At 39.1% G+C, this 17,567-nt stretch overlaps 1 protein-coding gene across 2 annotated transcripts in view; it reads right to left on the reverse strand.

Annotated features, from left to right (window-relative positions):
- The window catches only part of Cltc (clathrin heavy chain), a 63,312-nt gene that overhangs the window by 15,127 nt on the left and 30,618 nt on the right, over positions 1–17,567 (reverse strand). For both annotated transcript variants that reach the window (XM_059271431.1, XM_059271430.1), the window contains exons 8-17: positions 16,838–17,038; positions 13,871–14,023; positions 13,359–13,481; positions 11,762–11,899; positions 10,983–11,147; positions 10,711–10,891; positions 9,092–9,255; positions 3,755–3,880; positions 3,013–3,155; positions 2,501–2,735 (exon numbers count right to left, since the gene is read on the reverse strand). In XM_059271431.1, coding sequence (XP_059127414.1) covers positions 2,501–2,735; positions 3,013–3,155; positions 3,755–3,880; positions 9,092–9,255; positions 10,711–10,891; positions 10,983–11,147; positions 11,762–11,899; positions 13,359–13,481; positions 13,871–14,023; positions 16,838–17,038 — 1,629 coding nt within the window. The remainder of the gene's footprint in view (positions 1–2,500; positions 2,736–3,012; positions 3,156–3,754; positions 3,881–9,091; positions 9,256–10,710; positions 10,892–10,982; positions 11,148–11,761; positions 11,900–13,358; positions 13,482–13,870; positions 14,024–16,837; positions 17,039–17,567) is intronic.

Consider the following 17,567-nt stretch of genomic DNA (forward strand, 5'->3'; position numbering starts at 1 on the left):
AGTGTTTTATTAAACTATTCTTGCATACTTACTTTTCCATATACTTATGCATAATCTTTGAAAGTATGTACATACATAAGTTTCTTAGATCTCATCACTGAACTGATTCTAGAAGCAAACACATCTCTAGTACAGATCTTGGTTACTAATGGCATCCTTCGATAAAAGAGGTGGAGGGGAGGTTCCCCTGGAAAAATGAGCAACTCTAAGCTGGGAAAGTTACACAATGCGCATGCTCTATTGTTTAATCAGAAATGAAGTGCCCCAACAAACCAGGTGACAATCTGAGTTCCAATATAAATAACAGTTGTTGTGGAATATTTGTTTAACTATGCAAAGATGAGTTACATTTGTTTATGTTGCAGAATATTTGTTTAACTATGTAAAGATGTGTTGCATTTGTTTAATTATGTAAAGATGTGTTGCTGTTTTACCTTGCCTGCCAAAGGCACCTGATAGATCTAATAAAAAGCTAAATGGCCAATAGCGAGGGAGAAGGTATAAGTGGGACTTCTGGGCAGGGAGAGTAAGTAGGAGGAGGAATTTAAGCTAAAAAATAAAAAGAAAGAAAGAAAGAAAGAAAGAAAGAAAGAAAGAAAGAAAGAAAGAAAGAAAGAAAGAAAGAAAGAAAGAGACAACAGGGAGAGGCCAGGGGCCAGACAGACAGACACAGAAGAAGCAAGAAAATAGGACATACAGAATGACAGGTAAAAAGCCCCAAGGCAAAACATAGATGAATAGAAACAGGTTAGTTAAATTAAAAGAGGTAGTGGGACAAGCCTAAGCTAAGGCCAAGCATCCATAATTGATAATAATAAGCCTCTGTTTCTTTATTTGGGAGCTAGAAAATTCCAACTACAAATATTAATGGATTATAATTCAAAGAGTAAAACAAGAATCTATGAATCCAGGAATTTAAGAATACTGACTGATAAATATGACAGAATCTTTTTCTTTTTCCCGTGCTTGGGATTGTACCCAGGGCCTTGCTCACGACAGCCCAGTTGTTCTGCCCTTCAATTCTTAACACGTAACTAATAACCAGGTGAAAGGGCTGAAGTTTCACAGAGGCTAAGCACGGTGGGAAAGAAAAGGATATGTGCATGGCCCACAGAGCATGCTCACTTATTTATAATGTGCTTCTGAATTCAGAAGCATGGGCCAAATGTCATTTAAGTAGATTCTGAGTAGAAATGTATGATCTAAATGCAATTACAGAAAACCATTACAGAAGCACTTGATTTTAGGCGAAAAGCTAAGAAGTGATCCAGGGAAACACAAAATGTGAACTGTTTTACTTCGGCCAGGCACAAGGCTCAGATGATGCAGTGCTTTCCCAGCACGGCACGAGAGGGAAGTAAGGAGACTATACATCTATGTGAGATGTCCAGGGGTTGGCAAGATGGCTCAGTAGGTAAAGGCACCTGCCACCAAAGCTGATGACCTGAGTGGGGTTCCTGAGATCTGTATGGTTGAAGAAGACCACAGATTCCCACAAGTTCTCCTCTGACCTCTACATGCATGTGCACACAATGTAAATCTTTTAGTTGAAACAATATACAGAACAGGCAAATCCACAGGAGTTGAGTGTGGTTTGGATCTGTGAAGGTCTGTGGGAAGGGAGAGTATGGAAAGAGGGTCTCTGAGACCCTGGAAGGTGTCAAGACTAGTGACGAGGCAACTGTGAACTGACTAACGGCCACTGAGTTCTTCACTTTACAATGGGAAAATCTGGTGATGCATTTATTTCACCAGTAAAATTGGTAACAGAATACAAATAAAAAAGGAGTTTTAGCAAAGATACCTGTCATTAAAAACATACATTTCTGGTAGGCGGTGGTGGTGCACGCCTTTAATCCCTGCCCTCGGGAGACAGAGCCAGGTGAATCTCTGTGAGTTCGAGGACAGCCTGGTCTACTGAGCGAGATCCAGGACAGGCTCCAACACTACACAGAGAAACCCTGTCTTGAAACAAACAAACAAACAAACAAACAAACAGACAGAAAACCCCATACATTTCTAAGAACTGATTCAGAATAAAAAGACTAAAGAGAGAAGACACAATTATGATCCTAAACTATACAAAAACCTGACAACACTAAAAGAAAACAGATTCTTCAAAGTCCCTTATTAATGTCATATTGAATGTCATGTTGACTGTAGCTAGTATCTACTTATTCTTAGAAAATAAGAGCCCAAAGGGACATAAGTCCATGAGGTATGTAACAGTTAAAATGCTTATGTTCAGGTATCTATGACAGTGTACAAGAACAAGTAAAGCTAATGGGGTTAACATGCCAAGAAAGAGTGTATTCAGACTTTACATTTGGGGCACTTTCAGGTTTACTACTGTTTCCAATTAAAGTTTTAAAAAAGGACTTATCTGCCCAGAACTGCTCAATAATACCCAAAATCATATAGAAATTCAAAATTTGCTAACCAGAGATACAACTAGTTACAGAGTTACAGCTGCCTCCACAGCTCAGGAAGCAGTACTTACATTGATGAGTTCCAGATCACACTGGCCACGTTCATAAGCGACACAAGCCAGATGTGGGTCTCTCTTCTCACAATACTTTCCAACAACACGACTGTCATAATAGGGGTTTTCTCGAAGAAATCTCTCTGGGTTGTTATTACTGTCGATGTATATTTTGGCCAATGCATTGTGAGTAGCAGGCTCCTCACAGCCCTCATGAATTCTGGCCTCAAGCCAAGGTAGAAGCAGCTTCAATCTAGTGGAAAAAACAAAACCCCCATAGGCTATGTTACAAACAGCACAATCCTTTCAGAACTACAGAAATACAGTCACATTTCAGAAAACAAAACACAGGCGTGCGCGCGCGCGCGCACACACACACACACACAAATCCAATTTCAACTCTGAAAGCTAGCTAGCTTGTCATCTTCTCACCAGCTGCTGAGCAGCTCCAGACACACAGTCAACTATTACCAACCACACTACGAGGGGCTACAAATTCATCTGGTGTCACGGGGAAAACAGTACCACACCTGTTTCGTTTTTCAACTTCAGCAACAAGCTCATCAGTAGAGAATTGACCTCTCACGACAAGAATCAAATTTTTAATGACATCTTCAGAGCAGTCAACATCAAGCAACCCTCCAATAACCACAGGGAGTCGACTTGGATTTACCTAGGTTTGTAAAAAAGAAAATAAAAAGCACAGGATTACATTAACAAGCAAAACTAAGTTAAAAACTTAAAAGACCATTTATTTTTAAAGCCCATAAACTGTGAATATAAATGTATAGACAGATGAAGGAATTTAGCACAAGTCCAGCTAGGAAGGCCTCACAAGTCTAACAAGCATTGGGAGCACTTGCCCCACAGTCTCCCATGTTGGTTTGCTTAGTTAGTTCTACCTAAAGAGGGTTCTATGTGCTGCAGTACAGGAACAGCAGCAGAGGAGACGAGTAGGGAAGATCACCAAGTGCAAAACTCCAGTTACGGCAAAGCTGCCCTGCTAGAATATCTTCAAGAAATAAAACTTCTAACACCCGAATCTAACATCGTTTAAGACATCTGTTTGGGGTTTGGTTCCTAGACTTTACAACTTGTTCACTATAATGGTTTTGTTCTCACACTTCATATACAGGCATGGATGTAAAATTTTAATCAAAGATTGTGCTGGGACAAAAACCACTGAAAGCTCCTCTAGCAGACCATTCTTAACGGGCACAAAGTTTCAAGAGCAATTCAGAATACTGCAGTGATAAGGCTGAAATGATTTACCTTCTGGACATAGATCTCTATATACTTCTGAAGATTATTTCTATATAAATACAGCACGAGGTCGTGGACAAAGTCAAATCGATCACAGACAATGATCAGAGGCAGCTGATCTGTTAGTTTTGCTTCCTGGAAGAGGGAAAAAACAAAAAAAGCTTCAATTTTCTCCTTGCATTAAGTAAAATATGAGAATCCTTTCTGTGCTGATGGGAGAGGTTTATACAAAATTGCCTCTGCTGTTAAAAGAAAGAAATGACCCCCAGAGCTGAGTGTACATCTCCCCATTTCAATACAGTTTATTAAGCAAAGCTTAGGTTCACAAGCAAAACATCAAGCCCTCCCCACACATCCTTAATAAAAAAAACTTAACAAATCAAGATTTGTGAGCCACCAGCAGAGGCACACAGGTTTGAAAATCACTACATTGGGACTTTCATTAATACTGAACAGTTCAGCTGAATTTGGCAGTTGATTTAGGAACTATCCTCATATCAGTGGCACAAATGCTCACATTGGTTTCAAACTAATGATTTATTTTCTAGCCCTCCCCCAAATCAAGCAATACACCCAGGCTCTAACAATCTACTATAATTAAGTCTACAAAGAGCAATGTGATAATGGCCATGAATTAAACACAACAAAGAATTTAAAGAAAAGACATCTTTAAATTGCCAACTGCTTTCACCATTACAAAGACGAAGCTACAGTCCAACTTAGAGACTGACAGAGATGTTATAGACAGGTAAGGATAAGACCTGTGTGGGGCAATTACCTGATACATGTCCTGTTATATTCCACAGACATAAGGTACAGCACAAAAAACAACAGTTTCCATCAGGAATTCATTTATACACAGTGATACATCCCTCAATAAATGATTCCTCTAAGAGACAACTAAGGAAACAGAAACTAAGCAGGACAGAACTTTCCCCAATGGTAGCCACTTCTTTTTAAGGTTAGAATAAAACAGTTCTTTTGTCTTTGTTTCTGTTTTTTTCTTTTTCTTTTATCCTCCAGTATTGAGGATTAGGCTAGAAAAGTGTTCTACCACTGAGCAACATCCCCAGACCATAACATGGTTCTTAAGATTAGGCTCTAGCTCACCAATTATAAGATTAATCCATGAAAGGTTCAGGAAATATCAAGAAAAATTTGTGAACTAAGCTAAATTGAAAAAATAAAAATGGCTATAAATTTGAAGTTGAAGTTCAACTGCAGGTTGTTCACTTTAAGGGAAGACAATGTAAGCATTTATTTCAAAAAATGAAAACATGGGCTGGAGAACTGGCTCAGAGGTTAAGAGCACTGGTTGCTCTTCCAGAAGTCCTGAGTTCAATTTCCAGCAACCACATGATGGCTCACAACCATCTATAACGAGATCTGGTGCCCTCTTCTGGCCTGCAGGGACACATGCAAATGGAACATTGTATACATAATAAACCTTAAAAAAAAAAAAATGAAAACACTACTAGCGCTGCTTCAATCATTTCTAGAAAGGATGTGTCTGCTTCTACAAATGCAATGTTTCCAGGCCAATTCTCCCTCCTAAATAAACATTAAAAAACTCAGTATATCACTTCTTCTGTGTATGAATCTTCTGTGCACAGAAAATACAAGCTTCATCACTTTGTGGAAAAACATACAAGCAGATCACTTAGCAATTTCATTCTTGACAAGAACTGTGGTATTTTCTTGTTTGTCTAAACCTTCACAACATGCATAAAACTAATGCTATACATTTCTAAATATTTTATTTTTAATTATGTGTATGGGGATGTGCACATGTATGTAAGGGCCCCCAAAGGCCAGAAGCATTGGATGTCCCTGGAGTTGCAGGCAGTTTGTGAGCAATCCAACACATGGATACTGGGAACCGAATTTGAGTCCTCTGGAAGAGCAGCAAGCACTGTTCACTAATGAGCCATCTTTCCAGCCCCATGCTATCTATACATTTTCAACTATTTACTAAGCTGTCAACCATTATTCTTGTTAGCAACCATTTTAAGACAAAAACTGGAATTGTGAAAATACATGTAGAGGTTTTCTACAAGACAAATTTAACAACTATCTGTTGAGTACTTATGTATCAGGCTCTAAAGTAAACAGTCCTGTGTGTCTCAAGGAAACTGCCTCAGAGTTTCCTTCACAGCAGAGGGTATTACAGTGAAAATGAAGCTTGACAAGAGGAGGAGCTGGGTACAGATATTCTACTGTTTGCCTATATAATGTGGAGACAGAGGACTTCAGGTGTCATTCCTGAGGAATACCAGTCATCTTATTTAAGACAGTCTTTTCATTGGCTTGAAACTCACCAAGGGATCTACCTTGCCAAGGTTTACAAGCATAAGGTGCCGCATCCAACATTTTTCCTTGGGTATGGGATCTGACTCAGGCCCTTATGCTTGTATGGCAAGCACTTTACTGACTGAGCCAGTTCCTCAGCTCTAGTGGTTTCTATTTTAGGTCGAGTAACACGAAAAACCTCTCATGACGTTAGGTCAGAAACCTCAAAGTCAAGGAAGATAGCATGAAGGTCTCAGAGAAAAACGGTCTGAGGCAGATGCAAAGCTTCCAATAGGCAAGTTCCAGGAATAGTGAGTCATCCAGGGAGACTGAGGTAATTCCAAGAGACAAAGCATAGTATAAAGTAAGATACAGGGAACAAGGAGTAGATCATGGGTCTGAAACTAGTTTCCCATATCGGGCTTAAATGTTAAGTTTTGTTTGTTTTCTAAAGCTTTTCAAGATAGGGTCTCTGTGTGTAGCCCTGGCTGTCATGGAACTCGCTCTGTAAACTAACTCAGAGATCCACCTGCCTCAGCCTCCCAAATAATGGAATTAAAGGCGTGTGCCACCACTGCCCGGCTAGGTGTTGTTTTTTAAACTTGAGAATGTCATACTTAAGTTGTAATAGTTAAGTTTACTTCTGTTTTAACGTAAAAGATAACTCATACAGTATATCCCAAGGCTGAAGAGAAATGAAAAGATGAATTTAATAACAAAAAGAAATTCAACTAAGAATGTGATTGTATTAAAAAGAAAACAGAACAAGTGAGGATGCTCAAGAGAAAGTAAGCTTGGCCTGTGAGACAGTGGGGGTGCACTAGCAGCACAGACCAACAACTCCTCGCCCCGACAAATTCCTTGGGAACCCTAGAAAGTTTGACTTTCAGCATTATCATGCTAGCTAGGCTCCCCAGAAAAGTCAGATGGGCTAAGGTGTTTTTTACCTTTCATTCTACAATGTAAGACAATTTCAGCATTTCTACTATTTTCTTACATTAAAAACTCCTATGGGTTTATCCATGTAACACAGAGCCCAGATCAATTTAGGAGAACCAGCCAATACAGCTATGAACTATTTCCAAGTGAAAATAGGTGGAGAGGTAGGATATGTAATTCTCATATAATATAATTGTGCTCAACCTACAATTCTCCCAGAAGACAAAAGTAAAATAATTTCTTATGTGTGACAGCGGGCAGGTGGTACTCTGTGGGTTTTGCAATTTTCCTGGTTTTTCATAGATAACTACAAATAATTATTTTTCCCCACAAAATAACTGGTAGGCATGAGAATACTGCTAACAAGCCAAGTTAAATATTAAACAAATCACCAGTTCTTCACTGCGTTCTGTAACTTAGCCTTCTTTAATGTATTACTCTCCATTCCAGAACAGGTAGTCTTTACTCCTCTCCTACAGAATTGATGCGTCACAATGCCAAGTTTCCTTGACCCCTCTTGATTTATGAATTATACATGATTCATGTTTTCTTTTCCAAATTCAGGCAGATTTGATGCTAGAAGTAAACCTGGGTGTTTTCTCACAAACAATAAAGAATCTTGAAAATGATACTAAAGGTGAACCAATAAAATCAAACCAAAACAAAAAAAAAATCTAAGTCAGGGGATGGCAAGATAGCTGAGTAGGTAAAGGTGCTTGCCACTGAGACTAACATTCTGAGTTCTAGACCCAGGACTCACATGCTGCAAAGACAAAATGACTTCCAAGAGCTGACCTCTGACCTCCATGTGCTTGCCTGGGCAGAGGAACACCATCACCAACACAAAATGAAAACATAAATAAATACTTTTAAAAAGAGGGTGAAAGAGAAGAAACCTAAGCCAGGAATGCTGCCCGTGGCTCACCACCTATAATCTTGGCATTCTGGAGGATGAGGCAGGGTTATCATAAACTCAAGAATGGCCAAGACACTGCAAAGTGAGACTACATCTCAAAAAAACAAGAAGGAGGTATGTTAAGATGGCTCAAAGGATAAGGGTGTTTGCTGCCAAATGTGATGATCTGAGTTTGATCCCTGGAACTTCTATGACAGAAGAAGGAAATTACCTCTTATGCACATCCCTCTACCCAGACAAACAATTTTAAAGGCATTTAAAAAAAAAAAAAAAAAAAAGGAAGTTAAAGCATTCAAAGGACGCACACCCATTTAGAGACAAGGTCTCACTCTGTACATTATGCTGGCTTTGAACTCTGAGATCTGCCTGCCTCTGCCTCCGAAGTGCTGGCATTACACCTGTGTGTCACCACACGGAGAAAAATCTAAGTACCCTAAAATGTATCAAGAACAACTTCTTAAAAAGTTTTTCTTGGGGTTGGGGATTTAGCTCAGTGGTCGAGCGCTTGCCTAGCAAGAGCAAGGCCCTGGGTTTAGTCCTCAGCTGGGGGGGGGAGGGGGGAGGGGGGGTTCTTGCCAGGCGGTGGTAGCGCATGTCTTTAATCCCAGCACTGGGGAGGCAGAGGCAGGCGGATGGATATCTGTGAGTTTGAAGCCAGCCTGGTCTACAGAGTGAGTTTCAGGAAAGGTGTGAAGCCACACAGAGAAACCCTGTCTCAAAAAACAAACAAACACACACAAAAAGCTGGGCATAGTGGTGCCCACCTTTAATCCCAGCACTAAGGAAGCAGAGGCAGGGAGATTTCTATAAATTCAGAGTCTAGCCTGGTCTACATAGTAAGTTCCAGGACAGCCAAGACTACATAGTAAGACCCTGTCTTAGGAAGAAAATAAATAAATAAATCAAACAAACAAAAAAATAAAGTGCTTTTGTTTAGAAAAAAAAGAAAAGGAAATTCTGTGGAAATGAAACTGTCTTTCCTTCTTGTTAAACAGATGGTAGTTCTTCAGTACTACTTGCTAATTTCCTTCCTTATTTCTTAAGAAACCACAGAGTATTATGTTTAGAAAAAAATAAGCCAGCATAGAATTTGAGAATGCTAAGATTTTTAAATGTGAGGAAAATATTTCCAAGCATGACTGAACCTCTGTACGACTGCTGACCCTCAATCATCCAGAAGCATGCAGCTCAAAGCCACCTACCTTGAGAAAATTCTTGACTCGCTCAGGATCATAGCAGTTGCTTTCTCTGCAGATTCTCTCCACTTCTTTGATCTGCCCAGTCTTGCAAGCCGCCTGGATATATTTAAAGTGCACATCTGGGTCCTGACTAAAGTTAACAATGGATCCCAGAAAATAAAAGAGACCTGAAAGAAACAAAAACAACTGAAAATAAGTGACATAAGCACATTTTGTTTGTTTTGAGACAAGGTTTCACTGTGTAACATTGACCGGCTTTTTTTTTTTTTTTTTTTTTTTGAGGCAGTATCTCTCCTGGCTGTCCTAGACTGTCCTGGATTTTGCAATGTAAGTGCTGAGATTAAAGGTATGTGCCACCAAGCCTGGCTACATGGACACTTTTGAGAACTAAAAATTATTTAAGCAATTAGAAGCAATTGTTACAGTAAATGTCCCTAATATAAGTTGACTACTTAAAAAGTTCAGTAAGAATACAAATTAATCCAGAAACCAGTTCAATAAAACAGACCTAAGTGTCAAACCCTACAGAACAGAAAATTCTGTTTAAAAGTGTTGAAGAGATGGCTCAGTGGGTAAGAGCACTGACTGTTCTTCCAGAGGACCCAGGTTCAATTCCCAGCACTCACATGGCAGCTAACAACTGTTTCTAACTCCAAGATCTGACACCCTCACACAGACACACATGCAGGCAAAATACTAATGCAATAAATTTTTTTTTTTAAAAAAAAAGTGTTTTTCTGTTTTTTAGTTTTTTAGGACGATTTTGTTCAGGCTGCCCTTAACCCTGTGACCCTCCTGCACTATGCCTGGCCCTAAAGTTTTCAAATAGTAAGAGATCAATACAAATAAGAGAAGACACATAAAAGCAGTTTGAAAAGAACTTCGTGTGGTGCTGTTCATGAGAGCTTTCTGCAGTGATGACAATTTTCTCACCTAGACTGCTGCTTCAGCCACTCATCTCCTGTGGCTCACCTCAAGTTCAGCTAGACTGACTACATGTGGCCAGTAGCTACTATGCTAAACAGTAAATTCTACATATTGTTAGGGCACAAAAACCAAGGAAACGTAAAGACCTCCTCCTCTACCCCTTCTATGTGGAGCGCCAACACTACGAAGACAGAGGACAGGCTAAGCAGGCCCAGGCTTGGCTAACGAGCCTAAGAGCACCGAACAGGTGGTTAAATGGGCACAACGGCTTCAGCTGGGCACTGGGACCTAACGGGCACAAGCTGAAGACACCGTCTAAACACACGGCAGCTGCCACACAGTGAGCATCACCCAACACTAATGGACCTAACGGGCACAAGCTGAAGACACTGTCTAAACACACGGCAGCTGCCACACAGTGAGCATCACCCAACACTAAGCACCTGCAGACCCAACCGAGCCAAGCACTGCCGGGGTAATGAGGCACAAAATGCCCTTATGAGAACTGTTTGCTATTACAAGAGCCTGATCCACGCATGCAATATTACTGTAACTAGTCATCAGTAATTTCATTTTACACAACACATAGGATCTCATGTACAGAGGCCAAGTCCCATAAAATTAATTTTATAAAGACAATTTCCAATAGCTTAATGATGTCTCTCTTAACTACCAAATCTTACATTCCTAATTACCTTCAAAACTCTTGAATGATTCAAAGAGTTCAATCAGAGACTGAGTTGATAGTTGTTCATGATACTTAGAAGCCACTTGAACGCAGATCTGTAGATTTTGACGAATATTAGCGGACAGCATGGCTCTGAGACATTCTAGGGAATCTTCAACTGATAAGGAGCCAAAGTAATTCACTAACCACTAGAGGGAAAAAAAATGAATCAATAATTTACTATCATTCAGTGCCAACATACCAATTAATCACAACTAACAGGTAAGAAACAAATTTTACCTCAGGGTTAAGAAGATGGGTATGAACAACTGCACGTTTTATATCATACAAATCGGTGAAGTGTTCTAATGCACGCTGCAGTAGGCCGGCCTTTTCACACAGCTGGGCAATATGAGCCCGGTCATAGTGGGTGAACATCTGATTCCCTAGAATAGCATCTGCAACCTAGAAAACCACAGACAGGATGAGCTGGTCTCACTTTCTCCTTTACATCAGCATACACAACACCCAGAAAATACATTAACATTCAATACTGAATGGATAAAGGAAAGTATAGCTAAATGTTGATTAAGAATAAATACCTCAAAACTCTGAGTAACAACCTGGACTTCTGCATAATTGATGACAAGAACAGGACTGGATGCATGACTAAAAAGCACAACAACTGTGCGGGCTAGGTTTTATGTCAACATGACATGGACTAAGGTCATCTGGAAGGAGGGAGCCTCAATTTTGAAAATGAGGTTCAATGGCTCTAACAGACTGCTTATAGGCAATTCTGTTGGACGTTTTCTTGACTAATGATGAGGAGGGGGAAAGCCCACCAGGAAAAAGTGTCATTCTTGGACAAGTGGTCCTGGGTTACAGGCTAAACAACCCAATAAATAGTGTTTCTCCATAACCTCTGCTTCAGTTCCTGCTTCTAGGTTCCTGCCCTGACTTCTCAGTGATGGAGTGAAGAGTTTAAGATTAAATAAACTTTTTCCTCCCCAAGTTGCTCTTGGTCATGGGTGTTTTATCACAGAAACAGAAACCCTAACTAAGACAGCAACACATACCTGAGGTGCGTGCATAAGGTTCATCTCAAGCAATCGAGTCTGTAAAGGACCTTCAGAGGGGCGATTGTTCTTCAAAGCGTCAAGTAAGAAGGCAGTACATTGCTGGATGAGATTATATTCCATAAAGACATCCACAATCTATTAAAAGAGAAAAATCAGAAGATATGAGACACTATTGTAGGGAAAGGGCTAGGACCAAAGAAGGTGATTAGTTTGGGGGAAATAAGAACTACCATGTGTATGTATGAAAAAGTCATGCTAAAACTCATTTTTTTTACATTAATAAAAATTAATTTAAAAATTCCCCAAACATTATTGATAACACATATATAAAATCAACATATCTTTTTATATATAAAAATGCAAAGTACAAGGTTTAATTATTTTTAATAGTTTTTTTGAAATTTACTTACTTTATAGGTATGAGTCTATCATATATACTCATATGTGATTTGAGGGTTTTTTTTGTTTGTTTGTTTGTTTGTTTTCCGAGACAGGATTTCTCTGTGTAGCTTTGGAGCCTGTCCTGGAACTCACTTTGTAGACCAGGCTGGCCTCAAACTCAGAGAGATCCACCTGCTTTTGCCTCCCGAGTGCTGGGATTAAAGACGTGCCACCACTGCCTGGCTGTGATTTGAGTTTTTGCATGTATGTATATTACAAGAACGTCTGGTGCTCAGAGGCCAGAAGAGAACATATCCCCTGGAATCAGAATTACGGATGTCTGCGAGCCACCATGTAGGTGCTGGGAATCAAACCTGGATCCTCTACAAGAGCAACAAGGGCTCTAAATTGCTGAGCCATCTCTCCAGCACCGAAAACACCAGATTTAAAGAATATTATTTAGACAACCTGACCTCATACTTAAATTATTGGAGAAACCAAGTGTATGGATGTGTCAGTTCACACTGTAAATGCCAGTACTCAGGGGGCAGAGGTCGGAAGTTCCAGACCAGCCTGGTCTACACATGAATTCCAGGTTTACAGAGCTACAGAGTGAGACTGTCTCAAAACAAACTAAACCTAAAATAAAAGTTATTAAAAACTCAGTTACTTTGAGTAATGGTTTAAAAAAAAAGGCGACACAGTCTAAAAACTGACTTACACTTTCTATATGCCCTCTTTCCTCACCAGCAGCAGGCACCAGTGTCTGTGTTTTATCATTTATATATTACTTCTTTTTGGACAAGATCAAGTATATTATTTTCATATATCCTTCCCTAATCCAAATGGCATTTATTTGAAAACTATTTACTGGGCCAGTGAAATAGCTCAGTGGATAGAGGCATGTGTATGCAGGCCTGACTACCTGAGTACAACAACCAGGTGGCAGGAAAGAACAACTCCCAAAAGTTGTCCCCTGACCTCCAGACACAGGCCGTGGCATGCCTGTGCCTGCATTAATAGACACAAAATAGTAAATATTTAGAAAATCTATTCTTCTGCAGTGTATCTTGGTAAGATACTCAGGGTTTATTCATGTAGGCACACAGAATTTCTGTCAGCTGAAAGTTTAATTTATTCTTCTGAACAGTTTGTAAAAGCCCGACTCCCTGAGCTCCATCTCTATGAACTACCGAGTTTAAAGCACCATTACCTGTGTGATATCAGCAAGAGGCTCTTCGTCTTGAACTAGCATTTGAGCAAACTGCTGTCCTTGATCCGGACTGATGCGCATTACATTTCTGAGGAGAAAGATCCAGTCTGGAGTATATCCAACCTAAAAATAGACAGACTTCAGTCATGTCACCAAGTTTCATATTTAAATCCTTTTCGATAATACAATATTATTAACAGAACTACCGATGAGTATAAAACATTATTTATAATTTAAGACATTCAGTAAGACCTCTATGATGACATATTTGCCTAGATTATATAATTGTATTTACTTCTAGTCAGTAAATGACTATCTTCGAATTGTACTTGTTTCACGTATTAACATTAGGTATGGACTATACATATAACAGTTAAGGAATTTCTTACGCTTTTCCAAGCAGTTCAAAGTTTAGGGAAATTAACCAACAAAAATGAAGCAAATTAAGGCTACTTTCTCTCAAGTTTTTTTTTAAATGAATTTGTGTTGATAATTTGTTCCACTGAACTCACTTTTTTAGCATATAAAACAATCTTCTGGACTTGGCCTGTCTCTGCAAAGCACTGGATGACTTTATTCGGGACATTGGCCCTGAGGTACACACTAAGTGCCAACGTTGGGTCCACAGACTTTACAAGATCACCCAGTTCTTCAGAACATTCCAGCTGTCCAAAGGAAAAAGAATTTGGTTAGTGACTCATTAGCTGTTTCATTAACGAGTAGTTGATACTACTTCCCTATAAATACTACTCATATAGAAAATATTTACTCATTTTCCAAAAGTCTAAATATGCAGCATTTGTGATTGGAAAACTCTTGATACTGTACTCACAATAATGGTTCTCTAGAATTCCTCCTTAACAAGGACAGACGGCCATGAGACTTTGCTTTTAGGAATTTCCAACTACCTTGTTAAGAATATACGTTTTCTTTATTGCAGAATCTTATACATCTAACTGCACAGATTCACATATTACAGCTACCTTTTCAACTTCTCAAAAACAGTGTCACTGCTTTTTCTAACTGTGTGTATGCCCATAGAGATCAGAAGAGGGCATGAGATCCCCTGGAGCTGGAGGTGGTTGTGAGCTATACGACATGGGTGCTAGAAGCTGAACTCACGTCCTCTGGAAGAGATTAATATATGCTCTAACCACTACTATCTCTTTAGCGCCCAGATAATACAACTTTAATGTAGTATTGTCAGTGAAACTCGACAGTGTCAGTTAGCCTGTAATGTTAACACTTGGGAGACTAAGGCAAGAGTTCAATACCTGCCTGTGCCCCAAACAGAGACACTGTCTCTAAATAAGTAAATTAATTTTAGAAACTGAGCCAAATGACCCTTTCTTACATAAGGGCTATTTTAAAACTCTAAGGATAATTTTTAAACTAGGATACAACCTTTACATTTCAAGAGCCTAAGATTCATCTTTTTATCTTTTTTGAGTTTTAGAATTTGAGATGGAAAGGCAGGACACTACATTTACAAAGTCAAACATATACACATTAAAAAATTTCCAGGTAGTATACAGCAGATACATCTTCCGGTCACCTTCCTAAGAGTTCTGCTTTGAGGATGTGCTGTGATGGCGCACACCTTTAATCCCAGCACTCAGGAGGCAGAGGTAGGTGGATCTCTGCGAGTTCAAGGCTAGCCTGGTCTAGAGTGAGTTCCAAGACAGCCAGGGCTACATAGAGAAACCCTGTCTTGAAAAAAATCACAAAAATCAAAACAAAACCAAGAGGTCTGCTTTGTATGAGTTTCCATTTTTCTATTTTTTTTCCCTTTTTCTTTTTTGCAGTTTTGGGAATTGAATCTACTAGGGCCTTGTATATCCTAAGTCAGTCAGTCCTCTACCACTAACCCATACCCCCAGTCCAATTTTCTATTTTAATCTATATATACACACACGAATGTCCGAGACAATAGAGGCTAAGCTATCAGAGTCCCCTGGAAGTTACAGGCAGCTATGAGCAGCCTGACATTTGTGTTGGAAATTTAACTTGCAAGAGCAATATGTACTCTTAACCACCGAGCCGTCTCTCGAGTTCCAATGCTAACTTTTAAAAAGAGTAGCCCTTATGGCTCAGTGTTCAAAGAAGTTCTATCAATCTATACATCTTAACTGAACATGCTAACTAATGATCAATGAACCAATTTTACTACAAATGAGTCCTATGTGTTATCGACAAGAGGTACTGATTTCAAGAAATTAATACCCTATTACATAGGTCAACTCAGTTATCTTGGCTGTTCCCATCCTATTATCTTATGCAATTAGAATAGCTCTCAAATATGTGTTAGCTTAGCTATTCTTTAGTAGAGAATGGTATTTGGCCAAGCTTCTCAATTCTGAATTACTATCCTCTAGTATCCTGTAAGATAAGACTAGCAGAAGCCAGGTTAAGAAACATGAACTTAGACTCCAGAATGTACCAATACTATCCATACACACTAATGTTGAAAGGTTTAATATCTTTGTAAGTAATTCACTACAAGAGTGCTACCTCAATTCTTGACAATGCATGAAACATGACAACTCAATACTGTCACTTTAGGTAGGAAGGCTTTTTTGTATAACTGTATAAAAATAATAATGATAAATTGCTTAAAAGCTGTTTGTTGCCCTAAAAATATTATTTATTGCTTGCTTTTCAGTCATTCTACATCAAAAGAAAAAAGTGTGCTCTGCCAGGCAGTGGTATCCCACACCTTTAATCCCAGCACTTGGGAGGCAGATCTCTGAGTTTGAGGCCACAACATCCAGGTCTATACAGGGAAAAATATGCTCTGCAAAACAGTATAAAGAAAATGTGCTGAATGAATATAAAACACAAAGAAATCCTACAGTATAGAAAGCTAGTAAATATTTTTTACAAAAGGCTCTTGTAATACCTTTTCATATAACACCACTTAACATTCTGTGAAATCACTGTCAAACACTACCTCACTACATCAAATATAGCCAGCTTGGCTGTCTTGTAAATAGATGAGTGATCTTATGTTTTATATAACATGTTCTCCCTGCATACCCAAGTATGTTTACCAGCACAAAAAACTACAGTGCTGATGACAGTTTATAATTGTTACAAAGAGAAACAGGGGGTCAGAGAGAGAGAGGAAGAGAGAAAACAGGAACTACTAGGTATGCATAGCAAGTGTGGGATGCATAGCAAGTGTGGGATGGAAGATCACATGTTGAGCAATGTCAAATACACTGACAAATATGCCTGTACCATGAGGTAAGCATCTCATGGGAAAAATTTCCAAGACCAAAGAACGGTAATTCACTTCTAGGCTAGTAGTTTTAACTACCAAGTAATAATCCTGGATCATGTTTTAAAATGGCAAGGTCTCTTCTCATTCTATTTCCACAAGCAACAAATAACAGATGGAGATACTCGGATGGAAACCAGCAATTTTAAATTGTTAACACAGTATTTAATCAAAGGAAAAGTCTATCCATATAACGTACCTTATCTTCTTTCAACCATTTCTCCAAAAGCTGTTTCCGTCCTTGCTGAAGTACAGGTCTACACAACTCTAAGGATTCATATTTGTTCAGCTGGCCCTGGTCCAAAAGGATTCCAAAGTACTGAAGTAGAGGTGAAGTCTGACCTGGCTGAGCTGGGACACTCTGAAATCGACGAATGGTGTCTGGAGTACGAAGGATTCCCTTTAAGAAGAAGAAATATTAAAGACTCCTCAGTGGCCCGACCACACTACTAACCCTGTAAGTCTCTGGTCAATCTGAACTGCATGGCTGACCTATTAACTCCACATTCCAAATATTAACCACAAAGTGCTAACTCAATAAATGTGTGTCACATCTCTGGCTCAATGTTACAAAATTATTCAAAATCAGAAACACGCCAAGGTAATTAATTATGTCACTACATGAAACAATAAGCACAAATAGTCTTCCCCAGGGAAGAGCACATCAATTGGTTCTCTACTATCTAATGGTCAGTCCTGATACCATGTACTTACAAGCAGGATTACAGACTGGGTAGGTTGGATTTATGCACATATATGTATGTAACAATAACTAATGAAGAGATATGAATTTGAAATAGAGCAAGGAGGGACATATGAGGGGGTTTGGAGGGAGAAAGGGGAAGAGGAAAATGATGTAATTACATTATAATCTCAAAAATTAAAAAGAAAATTTAAAGTTTAAAAAAAGATAGGCATAATTATGAAAT

This window comes from Peromyscus eremicus, chromosome 8a (genome assembly GCF_949786415.1).
Source record: "Peromyscus eremicus chromosome 8a, PerEre_H2_v1, whole genome shotgun sequence".
Lineage (NCBI taxonomy): Eukaryota > Metazoa > Chordata > Mammalia > Rodentia > Cricetidae > Peromyscus > Peromyscus eremicus.